The sequence below is a fragment of the Nyctibius grandis genome, chromosome 8, assembly GCF_013368605.1.
Source record: "Nyctibius grandis isolate bNycGra1 chromosome 8, bNycGra1.pri, whole genome shotgun sequence".
NCBI lineage: Eukaryota > Metazoa > Chordata > Aves > Nyctibiiformes > Nyctibiidae > Nyctibius > Nyctibius grandis.
In genome coordinates, this window is record NC_090665.1 from 31,106,712 (window position 1) to 31,134,670 (window position 27,959).

General features: G+C 36.3%; 1 protein-coding gene across 1 annotated transcript; it reads right to left on the bottom strand.

Moving 5' to 3' along the window:
- Positions 1 to 4,059: 4,059 nt before the first annotated feature.
- On the bottom strand, positions 4,060 to 27,765 carry CCDC18 (coiled-coil domain containing 18). Its single transcript, XM_068407117.1, is given in 26 exon segments — positions 4,060 to 4,245; positions 4,702 to 4,818; positions 5,915 to 6,014; positions 6,640 to 6,853; positions 7,687 to 7,850; positions 8,306 to 8,448; positions 8,918 to 9,085; positions 10,437 to 10,553; positions 12,028 to 12,105; positions 12,669 to 12,803; positions 13,584 to 13,712; positions 14,543 to 14,653; positions 15,428 to 15,648; positions 16,295 to 16,455; positions 16,565 to 16,668; positions 17,954 to 18,263; positions 19,804 to 19,925; positions 20,699 to 20,795; positions 23,727 to 23,855; positions 24,731 to 24,840; positions 25,813 to 25,842; positions 25,844 to 25,981; positions 26,224 to 26,380; positions 26,571 to 26,635; positions 26,874 to 26,935; positions 27,699 to 27,765. Coding segments are annotated over 26 exon segments (3,435 nt in total).
- Between the last annotated feature and the right edge of the window lie 194 nt (positions 27,766 to 27,959).

Here is a 27,959-nt window from a genome sequence, read left to right on the forward strand (position 1 = left end):
AGTGTACCTTGACCTTGTCAGTGGTAGCAAAATGTGTGCCTGGTTTTGTATAACCATTTAAAGTAGAACAGTTGCATTTGTGGAACATGTTTGCATAAACCTACCTCCTACCCAAGGAGTTTAGCACACTTCCACCTGCAGAGTTGCTGAAATACAAGATAGGTTTGTCGGCCAAGTGACACTTTTAACTTAGGCCTAATCTTTAAATTGCAATACATTCGATTCTGTTCCTCTGCTTTATATCAAATAACTTCACTAACTTGATTTTCTGAAGTATGAATCACATGTCTTAAAGCACATAAATCATGTTCGCATTAATCAAACTCAGATTTAGGCCTCATAACCACATTTGCAGTTTCTGACGCATATGTAAATATAAAAGTGTTAGAAACTGGGGCTACTAGCCATTTGTACTAGGTAAATCATGTATTACTTCTGGAAAACTGTAAATAAATATATTTTAGAATACATAGTTATGATGCCATTTTAATCAATGGTAATTTTTGGATGGATTTTGTTTCGGAGGGGGGAAAAAAACCACAAAAGTTCAAGCTTTATGGCCCTGTCCCACAGTCCTTTGCATCTGAAAGATATCGCTTGGAGTAAAGCAAGCAGGTTTTGCCAATGTCTGTGATCAAATCAGTGTCCTAAAACATCTTACAAACAGGTAGATTTTAATAAGATATTGTGTCTGCAACATTGTATGTGTACAAAAAAAAAAAAAAAGAAAATATTCTCAAACAAAAATTGTTAATAAGGTAATACCATTGAGCTCTTAATTACAAGTTAGATGTGAAACACAAGCACACAGTTTAAAATCCTTGGAAAAAAATGACAGCTGAAATTCATTTCTGTAACTCAAGATACTTAAAAAATAAAATTTATTTCCCAAAAATAAATTAGGATGTTATATATGAAGGCAATAATCTCAAAAACAGTTGGAAAAATAAAAAGGTTGTCATTTGCATCAGTACAAATAATGACATTCATTATTTACAAATACAATGTTAAAATTTCCTCTTTGAATGCATGATTATGTTGCTAGTAACAGCATTCCTGGGTTGCTGCTTGTCCAATGGGCAACATTCCTTCGTTCACAATTCTTGCCCCTGAAACAAAATATCTCTAATCAGAACCTCCTTTAAACTTCTGCACTGAATTTACCATACCTAAATCCATTTGTATCCAAAATGTTACTTTTCACTATTAAGATTTACCTTACAAATGCAAGAAAACTACTTGCAGGTCTCAAGTCCATGGCACTTTTCTGAAATTCTGCCCCCTAGACTGAAGCTATTAATGCATTTTTGTTCACTGTTCTTGTAAGTGCAGTGCATTTGCTTTCAAAATGAGCATAATTTACAAATTTTTCAACATATATTAAGTTCTAGCAGATAAGTAGGAAAACGTTAAGCAGAATATTTTGAGAAGAAAGCTTCATATACAAATCACTGTAAAAATTTCGTACAGTTTAAAGGACCACTGTCTTTTTAAATAACTCATCTGTGTAAGGCTTACAGTTTCACGTTGATCTGCATTATTGCGTTTAACTTCCTAACAACTTAAGTTTCTAACAATTCAGGAAGTGTTTGTAAAAACCCTATCAACAGTATCAAGGTATCAAGTATCAAGAGGAAAAAAGCCTATGATTTCTACCAATACAAAGTGAGGAAAATCTGATCAACGTTAATGTAAGCATTCTGTATTTTCTACAGTATACCGAAATAAATGCAGGCAAACACAGTATGTTTGGGTTTGGGGGTGTTTTTTGTTAATTTCTAGAGGTTTAGCTCCCCCCCTTTAAAAAACAGGCATACATGCTGGACCTAATTATTTGACAGTTCATTTATAGAAAAAACCAAACAGATTAGGTGATCAACAAAACGGTCTCTCTAGTATATGATACACAGGAGCTATATTTACGTTAGCCAGTACTGTGGCACAACAGAGGCCATATCAGCCACTAATATTTCATAACATCACATTATACTATGGCTCTTGTTAATTACAAATATAAAAGTGATTATGTTGTATCTATTCATGTTTAGCTACATGCTTATTCTTTACGAGGAATGCTATAAATAGAGTACACAGACATCTATAAGTAGCACATAATAAGCTTACAGCTAATGAATGAAAGACTATTACAATAACTTCTAATTATTTTTATACTATGTATACTTTTACAAAAACATTGTAAAAATTACTCTTAAAAAAAAAATCAATCTTTGTAAGCACTGATTTTTTTTCTTACTCCACTCACCATTTTTAACACAATTTTATTTCTCATTTCAGTAAGGAACTGTGGCCACAAAAGATTAATTTGCTATAAGTCAAATCTGCTATTTTTTGTTTAAATAAAGGAAATTACTTCAATTTCCCAGGAAAATGAAAAAGCCATTCTGAATGTTCAGTAAGATATTCCCAGTTCCTTTATTTGGAATACTTAAAATTTCTAAGGGCAGCAGAGTGCTGTATTGTTATAAGATCTTCACTACAGATTAAAGCAGAGTAAGAACAAAGAATGATTCAACTGAAAAATCTGTGACCTGGTTATTTCATGAGCCCCAAAAGGGCAGAGTGGACCAGGATGAAAATCGACCCTATCTAACAATTCCTTCCCTGAACTAATATAGTTCCTGTAATAAGCAAGGCAGGTAGTGTATTAAGGGGAAAAAGAATGAGACAGACTATACCCCCAGGCAAAACACACACACCCGACCCCTTTTCCCCAGATAGATTAGGTAATTGAGTTTTTAGAACTAGGACAGAAAGTTTCTGTGGAAGACTGGTGGGTCAGTCTGCAGTGTGTTACTAATGGAGAAAGTCTTTTTTTACATCATGTTAATATACACACTTTTTAAACAAAGAAGCAACCATATCATATCCTAAGTGGAGCCAGAACCCCTCTGCAATGTATTTAATATTTTATGCAGAATGCTTCTGAAATCCAGTGTTTTATCTACTTCACTACAATGAAAATAAACTTGAAATTTAATTTCTTTCATCCTAAGTCTCTAAAGGAACATGACAGGGGTAAATCTATTTTCAAAGCCTTTCGTATATCATTCTTGGGTCTCCCGCCACCTGGTATTCCCTAGCAAAAATAATAACAAGGCAATTTGTCTGGAAAGGAAGGGTCTAGTCAGCAATTGTACAGGGGCTAACTAGGAAATCCTTTCCTTCAGAATCATCCCCAAAGTCTTAGGAAAAGTTGGAAATATGTTAATGATATGTGTGAAGGGTAGCAGCAGGCACTGTCCCATTCTTGACTGTCATAAATAACCTTTAACAGAAATAAAGACGAAAGAGCTGACATTGCTTTACGTTGCAGTGAAAGAACCTTCATATTCAGCTGCTACACAGCCAAGCCCTCATGATCTAGAATACAGATCAAATGGCTTTGGTGACTACACAGAAAGAAATCTTCTCCAATATCTTATCTTAGTGAAAGAAATAACACATAAATGCAGCATAATCAAAATGGCAGGAGCCATTTCAGTTTGGGTGTTTTCCTCTAGCTGGCAAGCATCTTTGAATGAACTTTGAAAGCCTGTTTTCTCAGACTGCATTTGTACTTGCAGTGACTGATTCATGCCCCAAACCAAAGATTTGTATCATTCATGAAGTAAAATTAGCTGTCTTCTCTATTCTAGCTGTATGTTCCCATTCACTATGCCAAAAAAAAATCTCTCCTCTTGTTCCTTTAAACATGCTAGGTCTCAGTGCTCTTTTGATGCAATTATGTTCACAAGATAGATACCTAAGTCATAGGAAGGTCTCATCATACAGTGTATTGTTTCATTTCATTTCAAGGAAGACCATGTCCATAGCCAGAACATAGGGTTACTAAAGATAATCAATATTCAAATTTCTCCACAAAGCAGATAAGAGTGTGCCATTAAATTTGTAATTTTTAAATCATTAAACTGGTTTAACTTTAGGGGATTAAGATTCAGCGAACACCAGGATATAAAATACAATTACTTGGGGAGAAGTAATGACACTTATTCTAAACAGACACTGTATTGTTCTTTCTAGACAGTTACAGCAATGGCATTAAAAATTTATAATTTGTTGTGTATCCAAGCAACATTTTACCTTTTCAAGAGCTTCTAGGCTCTGTTGTTTTCTTTCCATTTTTTTCTTCAGCTGATTTATTTCTTGATCTCTCTGGAGCAATTCAAACTCTTTTTCACGAAGCTCATCTTTAGAACACTGGAGTTTCTTCTCTAAGCTCTCAATCTGAACAGAAAATGCAATTAAATCAGAACAGATATTTTACTAAATCAGAACAATTTAAAAACAAACAAACAAACAAAACAAACCCAAACAAAACTCACGAATACTGTCAGTGTTACCTCCGACTTTGGATTCCCTTCTGAATTTTTTATTTTATTTTTATTTTGTCACCATATTCCTTTATTAAAAGAGCTGTTTGGGAGCTATATCATAACAAGTAAAAAATGCATTCATTTTTATACTGGTATATCCTGCAAAATTTTTAGTTTTAACTGACAAATATAAATATTTTTGCTGGTACATTATTAAGGTACTTGGTTCCCTCTCCCTACAATAGGGAACCAGTTTTACTCTTCCAGATTAAATCTGGCCAACTATCGTGTTCCAGGACCAGACTGTCTCATAGAATTAGATGCCCTTTGTTAGGGAAACTGGGTTTTTAATTTAAGCAAGAATTACCTGTTTACTGCATTCCTTAATTTCTAACTCTGACTTCTCTAAATTGCACTCTAATTGAATTATTTGTTGTTCCATTTCTCCCCTATGTTCACGAACTGTCATATCCAACTGTGTAATCTAAAGGTACGAAAGGAAGAAAAGGAAATTTTTATTTTTAACTACTATGCAGACTTTAAGAAGTAATATTACAAAATATGACAGCAAAAGGAATGAAACTAATCCTTTGTAGTCTCAAGAATATGCTCTCAAGTAGTCAATATAAAAATGCACCCTAGCTATCTCATTTTAAAAATTGAGGCCAAATACAAACAGAAAAGGGGAAAATTGGGGAAAAGCCCATAAGTGAATATGTTTGGTCCTCAGATACATAGAATACAACCTAGTTCTCATTTTAAACAGAATGTAATGAGTAGCTTATTATACTAATCCATCTTGTTAGAAAGTGCCAAATTTTGCCAAAGGAAAAAAAAAAAAAAATCCTATTGCTTTGATTAATTCCCAGAGCAGCTCACAGGGTACTGGGGCAAGAATATATTGGAAGGTCTGGCCTCCTTACAGTGTCAGTTCCTTGAACTGATTTTTTTTTTTTTTCCTTAAATCCCCACACCTCCTTCTCTCTGAACCTCAAATATTCTTGAATACAAAGGCTAGTAACTCCTGCAGGCAGTAGCTATTAGAAAGCTAATAATAAGTGACAGAAGAATAGTTTTTCCATGAATATCAAATCCTGAAGCCAGACCAAAAGACTGAAAATATTTCAAGCGAGCTACAGAAATTTATTCACAACAAAGGTACTGTTTCATATTTAGAGGCTGCTTTACAGCTAATCAAATATGCTCCAGTGCAAACAAGGAAAGGAATCTATCATCTCCAAGCACACTTCAGTGCAGATCTTTCCTTCATTTTATCAAACATCAAGATGACAACAGTTGTCCAGTAACTTTATCACTAAGGAAGAATTATGGGACAGGTTTGCACAAGGCTTCTTTTCTATCAAAACAGTAGTCTCTGGTCCCTTAGGGGAGCACAACCTGATTTTCCTGGTACCATAAGGCTTCAGTAATACACAGCTGTTTTTGAGGTTGACACTGTGGCTATATTAACAGTACTGTTTGGAATGATATACGATGGCAAATAAACCTAGCAGGCTTTTTATAAGTTATCTACTACATAACAGGAGTAGTTGTCAGTAACATACTTAAAATGATCTGACCTGAGCTGCTCTTTGTTTCAGTTCCCAATTCCTTTCTTTCAATGCTTGGTCCATGTCAAGGAGTTCTTGTTTTTTGTCTTCAATTTCTCCCTTGCAATACCTGAAATTCTCATATGTTTAATTGCTTAATGCACATTCAGTTGCTTAGCATCAAGTATCCAGCTTGAAGATCATGAGATCTGTTACTTAAAGCAAAATTACTCTAAGCAAAATTACTCTAAGCAAAATTACTCTAAAACGTGAATCAACTAATTGATTGCAAAGAAACAAACCCAAACGGAGTAATTCTTTTAACTATTTTAAAAATTCCACGTGGAGATTTCCCGATAACTTCATTATTCAAGTTATTTAATTGGTTATCAGGACAACATATTCTTAAAAAAGAATAGTACAGAAGAAAGTGTCGTTAATTTATGGTCAGAAAGGAAACAGGACAATTTCCCTATAAAAGAAAGTAATTCCTCTTACAATTATTGCACAGCCTTGGGATTCAGAAAATAATTTTAGCAGATTTTAAAACAGAATTCTCAAAAAAGAATTCAACACCACTTCTAGAAATTAAAAGTAAGCTGAAGAGTTACTGTATCAAGTTATCTTACAGCTACAAACCACCTAAAAATTATAGAGCTGCTAAGAATATAAAAAAAGACCATCCAAACTACTTGCTATTCCTAACAAAAAACTAACACAACTAAGTTTTCATGATGGAAAAGATATCAGCTTACCTGAGCTCAGTTGTTAGATCCATGATAGCAATGTGCTTCTCCTCTAGAGAGGACTGCACATTCTGTAATGCATCTTGCAATTCCTGAAGCTGTGTTAAAGTGATTTTTAATTGTCCATGGGCATTCTGTAATGCAGATTCAAGTTCTTCTGTTTTCTGTAAGGCTTCCCTGTGGCAAGTCTCACTTTGAAGCAGCTTATCTTCTAAATCGCTGACTATTTTACATGCACACACAACACAAAACAAAATGTTTAATCATCAGTAAGTCAGAGTCTTTATGCAACACTGCTGCCTACTAGCACTTGTGGTCATAATCGATCTTCAGTATCGCTATTTTTAGGAAAACCTAGAAAAACAGTGACTTCTGAGGTTATACGAGAACCTTTTCATGGCACCTAAGTCTCTGCTGTTTTTATTCAGCTCATAATCTATAATTGACTTGAAATATGAGAATGTATCTAAAAACATTTGGCCAAGGAGAAAGTACAGAGACAACATAGTAACTGAATATGTAGTGCTATGAAAAATGCAAGCAGAATTGCTAGTAAGCCATCAGTTTAAAAGAATGGTAAAATGAAATTAAACGGAGGAGGGGGGGTTGGAAAATTTGTTATTTCTATAGACTGTCTTGTGGGGTTTTCCATTTGTTTTAAAGAGCTGAATTTTTGTGAATAGCATATGCCTTTATTAAATCTTTGTGTCTTGTTTGATTACCACATTAAGAATCTGCATTATCAATTTACAGGGAAAACTACTTATTCATTTCACCCGAGGTAAAGGTACATCCCACAAAAGTGAGAATTTGCAAAGGTACGTTAAAAAAAATTGGTGGGTTTTTTGGGTTTGAGGGGATGTTTGTTTGTTTGGGGTTTTTTTAAGCTTTTTTTTTTTTTAACCATGGAATTACCAACGCATTAAAAAAATTATCATATTTTGACTCTCATGTACTTGATCATAAAACAGGGGAAAAAGGAAAAATGTCTAATCTAATACATACAGAGAAATAGCATGATGAAAGGAAGCCTGAGAAACAAAATAGCAAAATTACCCTCATTTGCCTTTTTATTGAGCTCTGATTGTGCTTCTTCCAAAGTAATATCCAACTGATTTATCTGCATTGCTTTGTTTTCACTATCTTGTTTCAATTGCACTACTTCTTTTTCCCTATCAGTAAGTTCATTCTTGCACTGATCCATCTCCAATTTAATTTGTCTAAATAGAAAAAGCAAGCAGAACAAAATGAACCTTGTAATAACAAAAGCAACATATGTATGCCCTCACATGCTCTAAGTAGACAAACATTTATGAATAAAATAGGAATAAAGAAGTCATGTTAAGAAGGCTTTTCTCACAATCAAAACCATATTCTTTAAGACTACCAAGCTCTCCTAGAATCTACTATCTAGAATTACAAGCAACTTGATATATTTATGAATTGAATTGCATTATGAAGGCTAAATAGGTTGCTGGGAAACACATTAATTCCATTTGAAGACTGTTCCAGAAACTCATGCCTCTGCTAGTTAGAAACTTCCCTTCTGGTTTCCAGTCTATGCTCACATGGAGACTGAACTGTATGACTACATAGCGGAATACCATTTCAGACAGTGATTTTTCTTAATAGTATGTCTATCTGCAGAATATACCTCTCATTATTCTAAACCTACCTGATGGCACTATTCAGTTCATCCACCTTCTGTCTATTTAAATCTGCTTCCTGAGCAGCTAGGCGAAGTTTCTCCTCTACCTTTCTCAACTCATCTTCTGCATATGCTTTCTGTTTCTGAAGCTCTTGTTCCAAATTGGCTACCTATTTAAAATGGTATTAAGGAAACGTTAGTACTTTTAAGTTACATACCAAAGAAATATACATCCTTGTCTTGCAACTCACATAGCCAGAGTTTTAACACAAGAGATTTCTTTATAGTCTAAACTTGTATATAATTTAAGACTGGAACTTGCAGTCACATTTGAGAGACAAATAGTTTCTAGTAAGTGTAACAAGATTCAACTTTCTGAATTTCAATACACCTCACCTTAATTGCAGTCTAGGGTTTGATTTTCCAAGTACTTAGCCACTCTAATGCTAGCTAGAGTTTCTGATAGCAAGAACGTGATTTAGGACAGAACAAACCACTAAACTCTATTTTAGAATATCTAAAATAATAACTATCAACTTACTTCTCAAAGAAACATTCAGATTTTAAAGGTATTACAAAAACATATATAAAAGCATTAAATTATCTGTCTTTATGTAGACATTTCTCATCACACTATACCTGTTTTTCAAGTTTAATTTGATTATCTTCCAGCTCCTCGTTTCTAATAGTTTCTTGCTGTAACATTTGCTGCTGATGATGCAAAGTTTGTTGTAGAAGAAAATTTTGTTCATTTGTGTCCTGAATATTCTGATCTTTTAGTTTCATTTCTTTCTGTAAATAACAAATCTGAAAACACATTTATTTTCTATTACAATAGAACATTTTTATTTGCACTTGCATCAGCTTCATTCTTAATGAGCACAGAATCACACCTATGATTCAATAAAACTTCTGGTTCTAAATTTAGTTGCATTACAGTTTCAATAGTACATAACATCTCATAATTCATCACTGAGTTATGCTTTATAAAGTGAGGAAAGAAGTAACTTATCAGCCCCAGTTTTTGACTACTTGCTTTCTAAATATACCTAAACTGGTCAATATTTCAAAAAAATATGAAACAAAGATTTTTCATTTCTAAATTACTGAACTACTCTTCTTTCTGTCACTCTTTCTTTCTCACAAAGTCCTTGTTTCCCCTTGAGATTTTGTTCTCAGTCCTGCCCTTTATTTCTTCCTGCCTCTATGACAACAGTGATTCCAATAAAAAATGGGAATTCTGAGTGCCTAACTTGTCACGTGTTGAATGGTCTGATTTCTCAGTGATGAATGCCAAGAATTTTCTGAAAAAAAAAAAATAAAAAAGGAGACATTCTTTAAAAGAAAAAAAAAAATCACTAACTGCTCACCCCAAAGTGGAAGTAGTGACTCTGTCACTTACTTATGAAAACATTGGTCACAATTACAAAGCCTCACTTGCTACCTTTGAGTTTCACACAGCATCCAGTCTCTTCATGTGCAGTATAAGAGCAACAGATTTTAGGGCTTAGAAAGCAGCAGTAAATATCACAGGCTTATGTGTAACACAGACCATAGATTTCCATCCAGTTACTCTTGTACAGGGTCTAGTAATGTCCAGTTGACTAAAACCTCCACAGGTAGGGCAGCACTGACATGAACAGCCTACTGTGATAATTAATTCATGTGGTTAGGCATCCCCACAAATAAAAATTCATACTAATAATATTTAAACTTAATTATTTCTTGCTTTCATGTAGTAGTGGAAAGTATGATAAAATTCAGGGTCTTGAAGTAAAAATTTTCTTATGCCCAAGACTTCTTCCCCATTAAGATACTTGAAACACAAATCAGTTATGTGCATCTAAGTTTATATTGCAATAGTGCGCTCTCCATTTTTTTCCAAGATAATGCTTTCTTTCACTTAATTCTGATTTTGTTACTACTTTCAACAATTCATTTATCTTGGTACTTCTTTTCCCTAAGCTTATCCAGTGTTTCTTAGTTATGATTTTCTCTTTTACCCTCACAAAACTTATAGACTTTTCCCAGCTTACTTCCTAGTCACAGTTCCTGCTGCAAATGTTTTGTCTCTTATTTCACAGACAAACTTTTAGATTAAATCATTCATAACAAGTGTTCTCTGCAATACAGAAGAGTTGTTAAAACACGCTGTTACCTCTTCAGACTTTTTTTTCAGCTGATTTTCAAATATCTCCTTATTTTCTTGTGACTGAGACAAATACAGTGCAACTTCTTCCTTACATACATCTAGTGCTGACTCAAGTTGTCTCACCTAGTTGAATGTAACAGATTACTTGAAATTGTATGGCATGGTTTTCATGAACTAGTCCAAAAAAAGTGTTAAAAAACATCTTTGTGTAAAATGTCTGAAAAGCTACATTTTTATCTAAAGAGTATTGATACAGGCATGGAAGATTACGATAAACTTTAAAACTTAAATAGTATTCAGAAATTAAAATTATTTGTGAAATTAAATTACAATACTTTAGACTGTGTTTAAATCAGATGAGACTATCAGTTATGAGAAGATATTCCAGTATTTGTCAGTAGCTAGAATGTAAAGCAAACACATGCCCAATACCAAATCATTAATCCAACATGTTTTATTACATATAGAATTGTATAAAGAAATTTGGAATGATCATCATATGTGAGTTGTGACAAATCTTTTTCAAAACTAACATTCAGATCTTAATACAATTCCTCTCAGAAAGCTACTAAACAGCATTTTTTTTTCCTTTCTGCACTGAGAGACAGTGCCTGAGTTCTGCCAAAAGGGAAAGGAAAAGCTTTTAGCAATGTCAACACTGTTAACCTATTTTACCCTTTTCCTATTAATTTGGATTTGAGTAATCTCTAACAAATACCTTATAACCTCAAACAGATAAAAATTATAATGAACAAATCCCCAGAGGTCTTAAGCCATAGTAATTAAACTTTTCTTAACTGTTAGGTTTCAATGCTAAGAAGACTTTTCTCATCAACAGAAATTGTGCTGAATTTAGCTGCAGATTGGCTAATGCTTTCAATGCTACCAGTTTTCTAAACCATATTGGATTGTATACCTCTCTCCCCGCCTGAATCAAGAGGTTTTTGAAGAGAAGTGATAATGGGTCTTAATTTAAATCTCTGGAAAATATCCCAAATACTGCAAAGCCACTTGGATAGAAAACTGGTCAACACAAGTTCAGAAAGAACATGCTACCAGCTAAGTACCCAGTATCTTCTCTTAGTGATATCCTGAAGATTTAATATTGTTTGAAACCCAGCTGTGGTAAATCACCATATGGCAATGGTTTATTAAAATACCGTTGCAAGTGCTGCATGGAAAATATTTATCAGGCAAACACTAGGAAGAGGTATAGATGGCTAAAAACATGACCAATATTATAATATCACATATGTTTAAAATGTATGTCATATCTAGAGCAAAAGCCTACCTAACATTATCTCTGTTAGACAACATTTTACTTTAAGAGTACAACAAGCACAAATCTACCCTTTTCGTAACTACAGTAATTTTATAAAGCAATTATGCATTGCATAATCTCTTACTGCAGGTTTCACCATACTTTTAATAAAAAAAAAAAAGGAAAGACTTCAGGTTAATAACTTCTGAAAAATTTACATGAGACAAATTTCTATAAAGCAGCCTTAATATAGTTTTTCTATAGATGACAAAAGGAAATACACCATTACTGCAAACTTCAAAACTATTAATTGAAAATTACAAAGAGCTTACTAACTTTGATTGTTTCTTCTGTTAGCTGACTTTTCAGCATCTTCAATCCTTGATCTTTCTTGACATTTTGATTTTCCATTTCCTGTTTGTACACATATTTTTATTCAAGAGATCAAAATGTAAATATAGTAGCAGTAATTTAACTAATAAAAACTCATACTAAGAATCAGGAAAAAAAAATACATCAGAGTATTTAAAACACAATTGCTTGTATACATCATACTCTGAAGTGAATTTGGTTCCTGACAGGTGCCCCTTCATATTCTGCAGCAGCAGGAATTATTAAAAGGACTAAAACATTGCCATGATAGAACATTCTTGGTTTTCCACTTAGTGCAGAATATATGCAATTGCTCTTTATCCAAATCTCTTTTCTTTGATTAGAGCGAGAAGCCCAAGGGGCAAACCAGAGGCACAAACAGAACGCTGAGATGGACAATAATGAAAGGTCATTGAAGTTTGTAAAATATATAGTAGTAGTAGTAGCTGGAGACTACCCTAGATTCAGTCAGTTACTCAAACAAGAATTAAGAAGCAAAAACATAAGTATCTTTCATTTTCTCCAATGTTTCCATGTGTTTATGGATATGCTTTTCATCATTAGTCACTTGTTTGATTTGCATTTAAAGAAAGAGCCAACCTTACCACTCTGCTTTCTATCAGCAGCCCATCCAATGATTCAATGTGATGCTGTTTATGTATAACATCTTGTTGCAAAATAGATATTATTTTCTCTTGGTCAGTGAATTGTTGATGTTTCTTCTCCAGCTGTGTCTGAAGCTGTCCATAAGTAAATCACAGTTTATTATTTTAATAAACTTTTTCAGAGAATTTGTGCATGTAAATATGTCATTCAATTCTATTCACCCATCACTTTAAGAATGAAAAGTAAATACATTCCTGCAATCAGCAATATTGCATAGTCTTAAAAATATCAAGAAATCCCAAACTCTTAATATTTTAAAGCAACAGGAGAATCAAGAGAATGAGGGCAGGCAGAGTGTAATTGTCATTAGCCAAGACAGTTAAGACATGCATACGTTTCTTAGTAAAAGATGACAAGCTTCTTGAACAGCTAGAAATAGCCATGGTTATATTTCTAACCACATGAAGCAACAGAATTCTTCTCTACACACTGAAAAATCTACCCACAGTTCTCCCTGAACACAGATGTTCATAAGGCTCAGGCTGGCAGGGGTTCAGCAAACGAAAGAATATTGTTAGAAGCTGTCACGTTTAACCCCAGTAGGCAAAACTGCTATACTTTTTTTTTTATGCTAAGTGTTTGGAGAAAAGAACAACTGTATTCTTCCTAAGTCCCTGTTTCTCTTCAGTTCAGCAGAAAAGGGAGTACAAATATCTCAGAGGAAAATCATGGAATTGTGTAGTGTTAGAAAATGAACTAAAAATCAGGAAATGTAGGGAGAAGAGATAGCTTTTTGATATAACTTTTTAATTGGACATCTGCCTCAGAATTACTAAAAATGCAAAGAAATTAACACAGGAAAAAAGTTACAAAGTATATCACTCATACATACTAGCACACAAGGAAGGTCTTACTAGTTCAATCTGTTTCTCCATCTCTTTGTGCTGCTCAAGGTGAACCAACTTTGCTTTTTCAAAAGCAGAAGTTATCTGTTCGTGTTCTTTGCTGATAGTTTCCAACTCATGAATACGTCTGTTTTTGCCCTGGGAAACAGCAACAACAAAAAGGACTTAATAAAAATACTTAGCTGTGATATTAAATGGTGTTTTATTTGATGATCAAGTTCCTAGATTTCATAAAAGAACAACACAGAAAATAATGACATTACAGTATCAGTACAGATGAAACACAGCATGTTTTCATCATCAAAGGATGTCACACTTATAACAAAGGTATAGAATGCCACTAAATGCAGCCACTACACAGAGACAAGGTGTCTGCCGAGGTGGACTACTGGCACAGATTATAGCAATGGAAGCAAGGAACTTAGGATGACAAAAAGAAATTCTATGTTCACGTGGATAGATGAAATCTTTAAAATACAGGCTTTCCTTTGAAAGGGACTACATAAACAGTTTCCTTTTCTAGCAAACCTAGACCCTTCCCAAAACTAAAAAAGTGTGTATAACAATACCCAGACCAGAATTTACATCTCCAAGTGTTAGATCACATTCTTCACTTATTACCATTTAGAAGACACTTTTATTCACAGGTCTACATGTATTTCACTGAAACAAATAGCAATGCTACAATTGATTTCACAGGACGAGATATTAATTGCACATATCATCACAAGGAAAAAGTAACACGTCCATTATAAGTTACAAAGTTCAAAAGCAGGAAAAAAGGGATGTTTTATTTGCAGAAAGATTCAGTTTTTAAAAACTGCACTGTCTAAAAACTGCACAGATTATTGAGCGGATATGAAAGTCTATCCATTTTGAATACGTGGAATAATACTGTTTTTACTTAAACTTTAATCTCCATTTATGTCTTTTTACATAAATGTAGTTTCTCACTGAGAACATTTTACCATGAGTTCCTTTTCCAACTCAGTATTTCTTGCTGCAGCAGCGGAATAAGCAATAGTCTTTTCTTCCAGCTGTTTCTCAAGTGCAGAAAGTTGAGAAGATTTCTTTGTTATCTGAAATTAAATATGGCACAAAACATCATGAAGACAACTGTTTCAGGTTTATTCAAGTATTTGTATATACTTTCTTACCACCAATTCCATTTTAGCTACTATTTCCTAGTATTTTTAATTACTTGTTTATTTTTGAATGATCTATTAAACTTACAAGAAGAATTCAGGACAATTTGCCACAAATTCATGATAGTTATCAGTGCCATATGAGTGAAATAGCTATTACAGATTTATAACATCTAAGGCCATTTTTAGGAAATACTGCAAATCCCATTATGCTGGAATTCTATGAACACATTAGCACCAGAATGTAAACATCAGCATTTTAACTTATTCAACCAGAGAAGCTAAAGCTTAATTTCTTTCTTCTGTGACTCTCCAGTAATGATGTTAATCCCTGACAACTGTATTAACATTTAATGAGGAAAAATACAACTGTTCCTTCAACATCTGTTTCTTAAGATTACACATTAATTCAACAATACCAAAGCAACAAGACTGTACATATTTTCCACATAACAAATCAAAATAGTAGTAGTAAAGCCCACTAACTACATCAGCTTTAAACCGAGATTCCTGACAACTAACAAATTAAAGCTGCTATCTTTAAGATTTTCTGCTTGCTCAAAAGTTTATTTCCAATTTTTCTTAAATAAGCCACATTTTAAAATTAATATGGCATTAGCAGTTTTTCCATAACTATTGTCTTAACTATCTTTGATTACCAAACTAAACAAAAAGTGGCATATTTTTTCAGTGCTGCTAAAAACTTACTTCTTTCTCTAAGCTACCAGTTTTTGAAGCCTTCTTCAATAGGTCTTCCTGTATGATTTGAAACTGACTGGCTCTCTGAGCCATGCTGGTCTTCAAAGAAGAATTCTCATCATTTGCTTTTGTCAGTTTAGTACGTAACTCTTCTGTCTCTTTCTGGAATCTTTGCCTCTCCTTTTCAAATTGGTTGCTGATAAGTTCCAACTGTTGACATTTTCTCCTCTCTCAAAGTAGAAAAAAAAATTTAAGATTGATTTATAAAAGAACATACAAACCAGCACTCAAGCAAATAATCATACAAACCAAATAGAGCAGAAATATAATTTAATGACAGCATGTTGAACTAACATACAGCATTCAGAAACAAGACTGTTTATTTTTTTCCCCTAATGTAACTGAAAGCTGTGACTCATGAAAACAAACAAAAAAGCCCCCAACAAATAAACAAACAAACAAAAAAATTAGAGCATCATTAATAGGTGCCCTGAAGTCATTTCATGGAGCAGTCCTAATAGTAATTGCAGAAGCAATTGCAGAAATTCTGCAACAGCAGGATACAGAGAAAAGAATCAAAATATGGAGACCTTAGCATAACCCGCATAAACAAAAAATACATGGTTCTATTTCAACACAACTCGTAGCTTAGATATTGCTGAACAAGTAACCTAACTAGCAAAATTAAGAATATTGTGAACATGACAATTTCCAGAATTTCAAGGTGGCAAAATGCTCCACCTTCAAACAAACCATATTTGTTAGCTCACAGAGATATATTTAAGAAACACTATAAAAACAATTTAAATCCCACCAAAAAATTCCTATTCTGTGGATTAATCAGACAGAACTGCACAGCTATTTTGGTAAGTTTACCTCCTTGACTTCTGATCAATTTGACAGGCTCTGTTTCCAGGCCACATAACCTGCTATTTTCTTGTCCTTCATTATCATTAGAAGGATGCTCAGCTCCAGTACAGCTAGTTAAGTTTGCAAGAGGGTTTTGAATTTCTGCTTCTTTCATTGCCAGTTTAATGCTATTATAAAGGAGAAGACAGTTATTTAACATTCTTTCTACATGCTAGTTCTAATACCACCTTATTATCTGCCTATTCTTACCATAATTCAGTAACCAGAAAGATATACCTTAGGTCTGCAATCAAAGGTTTATTCGATTCACAAGAAGATTCAGAAAAAGCTGCTTTTGCTGAGAAACTGGATAGCTGGTGTTTCAAGTGGTGCCATTTAAACTAAAAGTTAAGGGAAAACCAAGATCAATGCAAAATCAACTTTTTTTTGCTTCACAGCGTGATAACATGTGTTATACTAGCACATAAATTTTAAGACACAACGACCAGGATGTTAAAATTTTTGATAACTTGATTGTTGAAATTATTCTCCTAAGTAAGTTCTTACACAGCTCTGCAGGTTTGTCTCACATTAGCAGAAATTAAAGGCATTAAGGCCCTCTGAAACTGAGGCCATTCCTTTAGATATCTTGTAAAGTTACTGAAGCATGAACATTTTTCCAGTGAAAAATTACATAAATGGAGATGCTATCATTAATTCCACATTTTGAACTTCTTACATCATGCTTTCTTTCAGATTTTGATGAATGCATTTAATACCATTTTTTCCTCAAGTTACAGAGGACTTCTGAATATTTCATTAAATTACTAGAATAATCCTAAATTTTTCCAGAAAATGTAAATTTATTTTTCCAAAAAGGGCCCTAAACCAATTTTAAGGCTCTTCCAAATAAACGTCTATGTTCACAACATCCCAAAACATCATTTTGATACAAAATTCTTACATTCTCTTCAGCAGAGATCACTTTGGCAATTCCAAAATCATACAGAAAACATACTTTTGATTTTGTTTTTATTACAGCCACTCACTTTTATATTTCAAAAATAAAGATATCTGGTGCAATCTGTACTCCTGACCTCATATGTCTCTCTAGCCCTTCCTGACTTCCCAAACAGTTCCTCCAGTAACCCCAGTCAGGTAACAATTTCTTTTTTTTTTACATGACTCTACTAATCTCAACCAGTTTAATGATAAACTTCACCAGTACAAGCTTCAGGCTCATAAACCAGGGTTCATCCTGGTAAAACAAAAGTTCATTCACAGTCAGGGAAGGTGTGCCTTCTCTTTCCCAGGAAAAAAAAAGTTCCTACAAACATCTCTCCTGCTCTAATTTCTCCATTGCTGAGGTTGACACATTGACTCTGGCTGTGTGACACAATGTGTCTGCCGTATGGGAAATGTCAACTGCATTCCTATAGAGGAATGGAAAGTGTGATTTTAAACACCTGCTGATTAATCAATTCCAAAGCACCTATTCCTTGTTCTTGAATAAGAAGATAAAAGTAAAATATTTAAATTAAGAAAACATGTTATCTATGCACCTTGAAAACCAAAGATATTTTACTCAGGTTATTTCTCAAGAACGTCACAAGATTTCCATGCAATGTCAGTTAGAATTGTTTAAGACGCATAATACAATTTTTAAGGACGTATCAGTTACTGTACCTCTTCAGATGTACTTAGAGACAAATGGGAAATAATGGTTTCTAGTATGTTGAGCTCTTCCCTTGAATCTTCAATTTCTTGATTGCATAATTTCAAGCGGTTATGTTGCTGTGCAGTCAGTGCTCTCAGCTCTGCATTTTCAATTGTTAGAGCATTTTTCTCTTTAAGTACTATTTCTTTTTCAGTAAGTTCACTCTCAAGCTCAATGATCTTCTGATCAGACAGAGTCAGCATTGATACCATTTCAGTGTTCTTTGCCTCTAGAATCTTAATTTCTTCTTTTGTGCTATGATTCTTTTCCTTTAATTGCCTAAAAAAGTATATCCATTTAAACGGTATAGCTCAACATAGAGGATTTTCATTATTAAAAGTACTAGAAGAACAAGCCATAACTATACTCTTTTACTAGTTTCCTCCCTCTCAAAATCTAGGATTAGCTCTATACAAAGGACGGAAAAGTTTTCACTGCTTTACTAAGCTTTCACTGTTTCTAAGGACCAAGATGCAAACTGCTATCAGCAACAGAATAAACTACTTCTCATTCTTAAGCAACTTAATAAAGTTTTAAGTGCTATCAAGAGAGTCACTGGTAGGAAATAGATCAAGGTGGCTATAACTGTGCTGAAGCCAAGGAAATTTAAGAACAGGATAAAATAACTATATAATGATAACTAAAATCACAATGGATGAAGATAACACACTAAGACTGAGCTAGTGTAGCATTCTGCTACTAAGAAGAAAGGGAGGGGTCCTGTTTCTTCTCTCCCCCCATATCTGACTGCACAGTAAGCCAATTTTATTTTTAGCCCACCACAAGTTATTTACTTTTTTAGGTATCTGTTGATTTAGCAAACTGAATTAGGTCGGCAAAGGACCTGAGGAGTGCCAAACCCAGTGCAAGTTAGCAGTGAAAAGAAGGCAGTCTAGAGCAAAGACCCTCAGCAGCAGCAGCAGCAAGCTACTAAACAGGCTCAAGCCAGTATAAGTGTGCTCACACACTGCCCACTCTTACCAAAATGACCTAAAGAACAATTGTTAAGACAGGAATGTGAGTGTGGACAGCAGATGTGAATGGGATAACCAAAACTGTCTAAGAAGGTGTTTGTCCAAACCTAATAATGTAGGAATTAACTACATTAAAGTAATGAAGGAATTACCAAAAGACTTCTAAAACAAAGAGGGGTCCAGCTTGAAAAGAAACATACCAGGAGCATAAAAATTTGTAACTGTGGGAAAGGACCTTGGAGTGGGAACAGAGTAGCAGTCAAAACCTGGTTTGACACTTCCAGAAGTTGCAGCCAGCATCACAACCTCTGTTCAGGCCTGAGTGCAGCCTCCCATGGGATGCCAAGAGTATCCTTCATTCTAGCTAGGGACTGACAATATGGTGTGCAACAAGCAGGGACTCGCACCTGGCAGTGTAAGTTAACTCATAGGGTGCTTTCTCATTGGCATGTACATTAGCAGACTGCAGGCTGCAGAACAATTATACATAAAACTAGAGTAGCCACATCTCCCACAGAAGCAGCATGCGAGCAAGGGAATCTATGCTCCCAGAAGGCTTGGTGGGGTGTTGCTTGTTACTGTGAATATGTGGCAGCATGTGGGATTAGAACTTCTAAGGATTAGTTACAGAAAACAGTTTAGAAATTTGTAATGTATGCTAACATTTTTTACCTGTTTAGTATCATGTTGTCTGTTGTATTGCTGATACTGATCTTAAGTGTTCTCTGATGCTGATCCTGACTTGGTTTCAACTATGCGAATTGAGCGGCATGTTCACAGTGACAGTTGTAACATGCAATTTCTTCTCAAATAACTGTAGAGATTTTTAAAAGCCTTTGCATTACCTCAATTGCTCTTCTAAGATGTCTAGATCCTTTCTGTAGCCGACACACTTTTCATTCAACTTCTCTTTTTCTTTTTCACAATTAATCAAACGTCTTCCCAAGACTACTTCTTCAGCTTTAACCTTAAAAAGCAATTTTTTTCATTACTGTACAACAATAATCTAAGCTTCCATGGCTAACGGGTATTTTTAAAAGAATGCTACAACCACTATGCTGTTTCTGTTTTTCTTTCTGGTAAGCCTGTAGATAATTCTGTTGCTCACTGTTGTGAAGAAAAGGAGGGGGGGCAAAGAAGTTTTCTTTTCTTCTGTCATTTGGAAAAAAAAAGTAATGTTATTTTGGCTTCGTATTTTAGGCTGTATTTGTGGCTGGTAATCTCCTTCCACAGGGAAAGAAGTCTAATCAAATAAAAACTCTCTGTAAGAGCTAACTGTCTCAGGCCTGTATATTCTCCTCCCACAAGGCAGAAAGCATTAACAATTTTGACCACTGGAACTTTGGGAGATGACTTCATTTTCATCTTAGCTCTTCGCTAGCTCATGTTTCATTGAACAGGTTATACAGATAGAGTCAAAAGAGTTCTTTTAAAAGGATCATATACTTCTAAAATGTAAAATTCCCACCTGGCAAGCAAGAGACAGAAAAAAACAGCAGCAGTGTTAGGATACCTCAAAGATGCAGACTGGCCAGACTGTGCAAAGACAGTTTAAATCTGGATAACTGAAGTTATCACCGCAAACAGTTGCTTACCCTGTCCCACCTCTCTTAGGACTTTGCCACCAACACGCAGAAACAATTGACCCACTGGTGAACCCATTGCTGTTTGCTGCCTAGCTTATGCAAAGAAGCAAAATCCTAACAGCATGGCAAAACCAAGTGAAAACAGAATTCTTACCTTTTCTAATTTTTCAGTTATTTTCTCTTTATACTTTTTGAAAGCTCTTGTCAGCTCCTCCACATTCAACAAAGCGTCATTTCTTTGCTGTTCTGCTCTACAAAGAAGCATAACAATTTTAAAAAATCACAAATTCCAGTCATTATGTAACTATCTCCTCCAGTTACTAAAAACAACTACTAAATTAATTGCTCCAGGTAACTTCCTTTCTTCTTCCAACTTTCCAAGCCCTAAATAAAAAAAGTTTCACGAGGCATAAATTAATTTTAAATATCATTTTGGCATATTAACATAAACAAAATTCCAATAAGACTAAGAATCTAAAAATAAACACTTTTAATTCCCCTTCAAAAAGAGTTTGATTCACATCATCCTCCTGTCCCTATCAGCAAAAGCTCATTTCAGGGACTGGGATAGCGTGCATGATAAGGAAGCAGAAGATAGCAGTGCTCCTTAAAATTCAAACTGCTTAAGGGGAACTAGAAAAGATTTTGATACTGAAGGGAGCTCTTGTGACTGAATTATGGTGAGACTGACAGGAACTGATCAAAGGATAAATTATTTGGAGGATACTAGAGATGGCATCAATAACAGTAAAGGAAGCTGAGATGGGGATATCAGGTGAGCAACGGTTCAAAGCAGCAACCCAGACGGCCTATTTTACTCTATTACTCTGTGCCCCTGCCCCTTTCTTAGTTTCCCTTATCGTTACTCACTAGGGAAGAAGTTGGAACAGTAACCTCAGGACAGCTCAGGTATGCAGTCTGTTCAGGACACCCACAGGCACACAAGAATTACCGCTGCTCAATCACGTTTGTTTATCTTCCACTAAGGGGACTGTGGGGACAGGGCAAGCGCCTCATCTAAGTACAGCCTACCCTCAGATTGGTGTTTCTCAGCCTGAGGACCACTGCCCATTTGGAGATGGCAAAAGTATTCAGAGAAGAGGATAAAGGGATTTCAGAATAACAAACAAAAAAGTGTAAGTCTGAAGCACTTCAGTTTGCTTGGCCAAAGAATAGTAAGTAGTTGTAATTACTGATTAAAAGCAAACTGCAATAATTGTTAATACTAACCGTAACACTGTATGTTGCCTTTAACACCTGGCAGAAGCTCAGTTTTTCTAAGGTACCAAAATATTTACATTTGCAACTAGTAACTAAGTACAGCTAGTTCCAACTCCACATGCTCTGAAGGCACAGTGAACATAAATCAACACATTTCTTCACCAGCAGCGCAAGCCCCACAGTATTTCCATTTGTCCAGCTATAGCAAGGTTAGAAGTAATTTCATGGGTAGATAGACAAGCCAAACAAGCATTCTGCGTGCAAAAGGATCAAGAAATGCTATCCTAAGTCATTAATTCAGTTAATTCTTGCCCCAGGTAATGCAGTTAAATGAACCGGACAGGTAGGAATCTTTTTATTTATTCTTCTCATTTCTTTAAAATTACATTTTGCAGGTGATGGGATTGTATATGATAACTTCCAACAGTCGAAAGAAATTGCCTAACCCTCCCAGTAGCCGCACAACCACTAGGCTAAAGGAGGCAATAGGAAAGGGAAATGAGGACTGGGATGGAAATGCCACACCCTTTTCAACGGTACCATATAAACAGGTAAGATTAAGGATAACATAGAATCACAAAATCACAGAATCAACCAGGTTGGAAGAGACCTCTGGGATCATCAAGTTCAACCGTTGCCCTGACACCACCCTGTCAACTAGACCATGGCACTAAGTGCCATGTCCAGTCTTTTCTTAAACACATCCAGAGATGGTGACTCCACCACCTCCCTGGGCAGCCCATTCCAATGTCTAATAACCCTTTCTGAAAAGAAATTCTTCCTAATGTCCAACCTGAACCTCCCCTGGCGAAGCTTGAGGCTGTGTCCTCTTGTCCTATCGCTAGTTGCGTGGGAGAAGAGGCTGATTCCCACTTCACTACAACCTCCCTTCAGGTAGTTGTAGACTGCAATAAGGTCACCTCTGAGCCTCCTCTTCTCCAGGCTAAACAACCCCAGCTCCCTCAGCCGTTCCTCATAGGTCAGACCCTCCAGACCCTTCACCAGCTTGGTCGCCCTCCTCTGGAATCGCTCCAACACCTCAACATCTTTCTTGAAGTGCGGGGCCCAGAACTGGACACAGTATTCAAGGTGCGGCCTCACCAGTGCCGAGTACAGAGGGACGATCACTTCCCTAGACCGGCTGGCTACACTATTCCTAATAGAGGCCAGGATGCCATTGGCCTTCTTGGCCACCTGGGCACACTGCTGGCTCATGTTTAGCTGGCTGTCGATCAGCACCCCCAGGTCTCTTTCCGCCAGGCTGCTTTCTAACCACTCTTCCCCCAGCCTGTAGAGCTGCATGGGGTTGTTGGGGCCGAAGTGTAAGACCCGGCACTTGTTCTTGTTGAACCTCATGCCGTTGGTCTCGGCCCATCTATCTAACCTGTCCAGATCCCTCTGTAGGGCCTTCCTACCCTCCAGCAGATCGACACTCCCACCCAGCTTGGTGTCATCTGCAAATTTGCTGAGGGTGCACTCAATCCCTACATCTAGATCATCTATAAAGATATTGAACAGCACCATAAAAATGTTCTCTTGATTAAATTGTGCTTCTATCACTCTCCTCACACCAACCCCAAAAATATGGCACTTGGTACTGTTAAATACTGAGTACTGAGCATACACTGTAGGTTCTTGCAAGACAAAGTCAAAAATAATTTGGGAGAAATATAGTCTGGACACATTTCAGCTCTCCACTTCAGTACATCTATTCTGAAGGCAAAAAACAGGTGATAAACTGGTTACTAGTGTACAGTGTGAGCCTGCAACTACCAGCAAATTTCAAGATTTAAAAAGTGCCTATTTAAATAATACGTACCTTCACACAGAATTTTCCCTTCTTTTTAAAAAATCCTTAATGCAGAGAAATAACTTGATTCCACAAAGTAAACATCTGCTAATGGAAATAAACACTTATGTGCTATTAGTCTGTATTCAATTTATTAAAATTACATGGCTACCTCTTTCCTTGCTTGCTTCGTTCAATTAACTCCACTTTCAGATTTTTATAATCCTTTTTATATCTTTGCAACACGTTTTCTCTTTCCATTCCTGTTTTCCGGCTTTGATCTAGTTTATCTTCTGCATCTCTAGTGAATAAACAAAGCATAATTAAAAAATAGGAACTGTTTTGTGAAGAAACTAGATTTTTGTTGTTCTTTTCTGCACACGATGTTTGAGAAGCACTAGTGAAACACGCTGTAACTCTCAAAACTAGGTTTGGAACACCCATAGTCTCCAGACTCCCCAGAAGTATGTCTGCAGGCTGGAGCAGTGTCCAAACATCATCAATAGGCATCAGGTGTCATGACTGCCAAGGACCTAGATGGCTGACTTTGTGTCATGAGATCGGCACATAGAAATCACCATTTTAATGGAAATAGATATGACTGGTCAGGATACACACATGGGAAACAACATTAAAATATAAATTAAATATAAGTATTTTTACTTATTCTGTGAAGACGGACTATTGAGATATTAATTGAATATTATATAGCATGAGGTTGTAAGATAAACTGACAGCCAGATATGTCTTCCTGACAGCCTCTGGACACTGTTTACATTATTTGGCCATTTGCCTTGATTAATGTATCATGAAGAAAGAATCCTTTACACTACATGCTACACAGTCATATTTGAAAATATGTATGCTTGTTTATTACAGAAGCTATGCAGTCACATAGCATACCATCACTCTAGTCAGTTATAAGGGCACATTCATATTTAGCTTACATTATAAACTGGTTTCTTCTACCAGCCTTTATTATTTTTTCTCCATTTCTTGAAGTACATTCAGTACAAAATAAAACACCTCCCTCCTCCTATATATGGCTCCAAAATGAAAGTTTCAAGCCCCAGATTACGTGACCCACACAGTACCAGTAATTATGTCATCCTGAAAAAGAGACTGGACTAACAAGCAGACCACAATAAAATGTTGATGTAAAAGTACACTTATTACCTCAGAATTTTATCTTGAGCTGAAACTTCTGCTTCCAAGTTTACAATCTGTTCTTTCAACTTCGGAATGCTGACTAAATGTGTCCTTAAAGTTGATTCAAGATAAGAAATCTGAAATACAACACATTTCAGGTTTCATTAACACTTGCGTATATACTTTCAGGTGAGATTGCATAAGATACAATCTGCTTACTGAATGACACAGTGCTCTTAACCTTACTGTAGAAGATGCTTCTTCATGTACACAAACTGACCTCCAATTTTCTGCTCATTTAACATCCTTCCAGTTCCCTAGCACCATTCCAGTGCGACATGCTCTCTAGCAGAGTGATTTCTTTATATCTTGATCTTGTCTCTTGCTTTTCCTCAAAAGCTTATATTCTGCTATTTGTTCTTTCCATGCTAGACAAACGTTTTGTTTATCTACTTATTTGTACTGTCTTGGAGATAACATTTCTCAAACAAAAAGCATTAAGCACAGTTATGTTTTTATCAATGTTAATATAAATCACATACAAGAATATAGTCCTCCTGAAAAAAAACTGTACATACAAGTGTATTATTAAATCAGTAATGATTTACTAGACACTATTTCCTTCTAACTCACCCTCACTTTTTCAAATAGCAATATTAATCCAACCTGAAAGGTCAACATTTTCATTTCCTAGACAAACAACTACCACGCCATTATTATTCGCATTAATCTTAATGCGGCTCACACATGTGAATGTACAGTACTAAATACATTTTTTAACTATTTTCTTACATATGTATTCTTAATTCTGTGACTTACTGGCTTTAGATTAAACTTTGGAACATGACTAGACAGAATTTGTAATTAATATAGTTGTTCTGCTCATGGAGAAACAGATGCTTAACTATTCTGTTCCATGATTAATGCTGAATATTATGAAAAAACAGGATGTTAGACTTCAAAGTTTAAATATTAAATTTAGATAGATTAAGACAAGACAAAAAAATAGCATGTTCTGCTTGGAATTACAGACGCAAAAGTCATGGCCACTGGGGTGTTTTTTTGGGTTTGGAGTTTTTCTTTTTAAGGAATACACTAAAGATACATACTCTTGTTTTTGACTGCATCAATTCAGAGTTCAATTGTTTCCACTCTGTTCTTTAGGTAGTGGTTCTGAGAAGTCAAAGATGCATTTTGCTCATGAAGGGCATCCAGCTGCTCCTTAAGACGTTCATTTTCTTCCACAGTTTTATCAGAAGTTGTGGATACTGAGTAAGACTAGACATAAAAAAAGTTTTTTTATATATATATCCACACAAACACTTATATATGCATATGTAAGCAATATATACATCAATGGAAACTCTGCAGAACACATGTATTTAAATCATATTATGTTTAAGAGTGCTCCAAGTTGCTTGTATCAACTCCAAGCCCTAAAAGCAAGAAAAATATTCATAAACATAGCAAAGAATAGAAAACCAAAGTAATAAAAATAAGTAATGAAGTGCAATATTTACTTCGGATTTTCTTTGAAAATCCTGGCAAGATGTTTTACCAGCATTCTTCTTACAGTTGGAAAAGCCTTGATAGTTGCAATCAGGCTGAACAAGGTCCTCCAGAGAGACGTCTACAGCCTCATCGAAGCAGTGGCCATAATGTTCATTTGTACTAGTGCTAGAAGGGAGAGTAAAAAGTTGCTACAAACAATACAACAATACATCCATTTTTTTTATTTAAAAATTGCTCATAAGGAGTATTCAAAAGAAAAGCACAAAAGGAGGTACTTGCAATAATCCATTACACTGAATATGACAGATTTAGACTACAAGAGACAGGCTGTTCTCATTCCCAAACACACTCATACCTAGAAAGCTCTTCCTCTACAGTTTGTAGGTTTTTTTCAGTTCTCCTCAGCTGATTCCGTAATGACTGTAAATTTGCAAGCAGGTTTTCATCAGTAGCACTTTTAGAGCAAGTCCACATACTATATTCCTTTGGAACCACACAGATGGCTAAAATAATATCTAATATGAAAACAATGTTAAATGTATATGAATACTATTTGCAAAGATACTTTTAAAGATACAGAAATAAGGCAAGTAGAAAAAAAAGGAAAGGAGAAAAAAATATGAAAAAGGAAATACTGAATTTCCAAATGTAAACATACAATTCGCACACTGCCTCTTCCCACATTCACTAGATAAAAATTACTCTGTACAAATTGTCTTTTTTGAGAAAAAGAATCCACATGGGTTCATGAAGCATGAGAAACCTCATAAATTGCCACTTATGAAAACTGGAAAAACCTGCTATATATTAGTTGCCCAAAGTCTCTTGTACAACACAGCTCCGTTACTTCAGAAGTCCCATGCAACTGGCAGGGAGCCTAAAAAGGTAACAGCACATACACAGCGAATACACAAAACTAGCCCCGCTGTCCAATGACCAGCAAAATTTAAATCAGAGCAGCGAGGACTTGACAGCACAGAGGACGCGAGCTAGTAGGCTGCGGGGGGAGCCTTTACCGCAGCAAATAAGACTTCGTATATCGGGCTTAAGATATCCGCCGCCCGGCTTCATAGGCCGGAGCTGGCCAGCACGCGGCCCGGCTGCCGTCCGTCCTCTGCCTTCGCGCCGCTCCGCCCGCCCCCAGCCACGGCTGCCCCGGGCAGACGGGAAGTACCGGGCGGCGAGCCCCCGTCGCGGGGACCAGCGCCGGCGCGGCTTAGCGACGGCAGTCGCCGCTCCTACGGGGCACACGGCGGCGGAGGGGCTGGACCCCGAGCGATGAGGCCTAGGTTAGCCGAGAGCTGGCGGCATCGGGTGCACCCCTGCCTCAGTGCTCTCCGACCAGCGCCCCGAGGCCGCCAGAAGAGAGAGGCGGAAAGGGGCTGTCCCTCGGCTCCGGGGAGATTCATATAGGCAACAGCACCGCCTCAGAGCCACCTCCGAGCACCCCTCTCCACAGGAGCCCCCAGGGCCCGGTCCTCACCCCACTTCAAACAGCGCGGGCCATTGGAGACAAGGCCCGCCTTCTCCGCGAGGCCCTCATGGCGCATGCGCAGCCCCCTCCGCCCTCTGCGCACTGTGCGCAGCCGCCGCTATTGTACCTGGGAGAGGGAAGCGCGTCACCAGTAGAGGTAAACCCGGCGCCCCGCGTCTCTCTGCCGCGGTGCACTGTGGGCGGGTGGAGAGCTGTGCTGCGGTGGCTGCTATTGGGGGAGCGGCGCGAGGGGCGGGGCCAGCCCCCCAC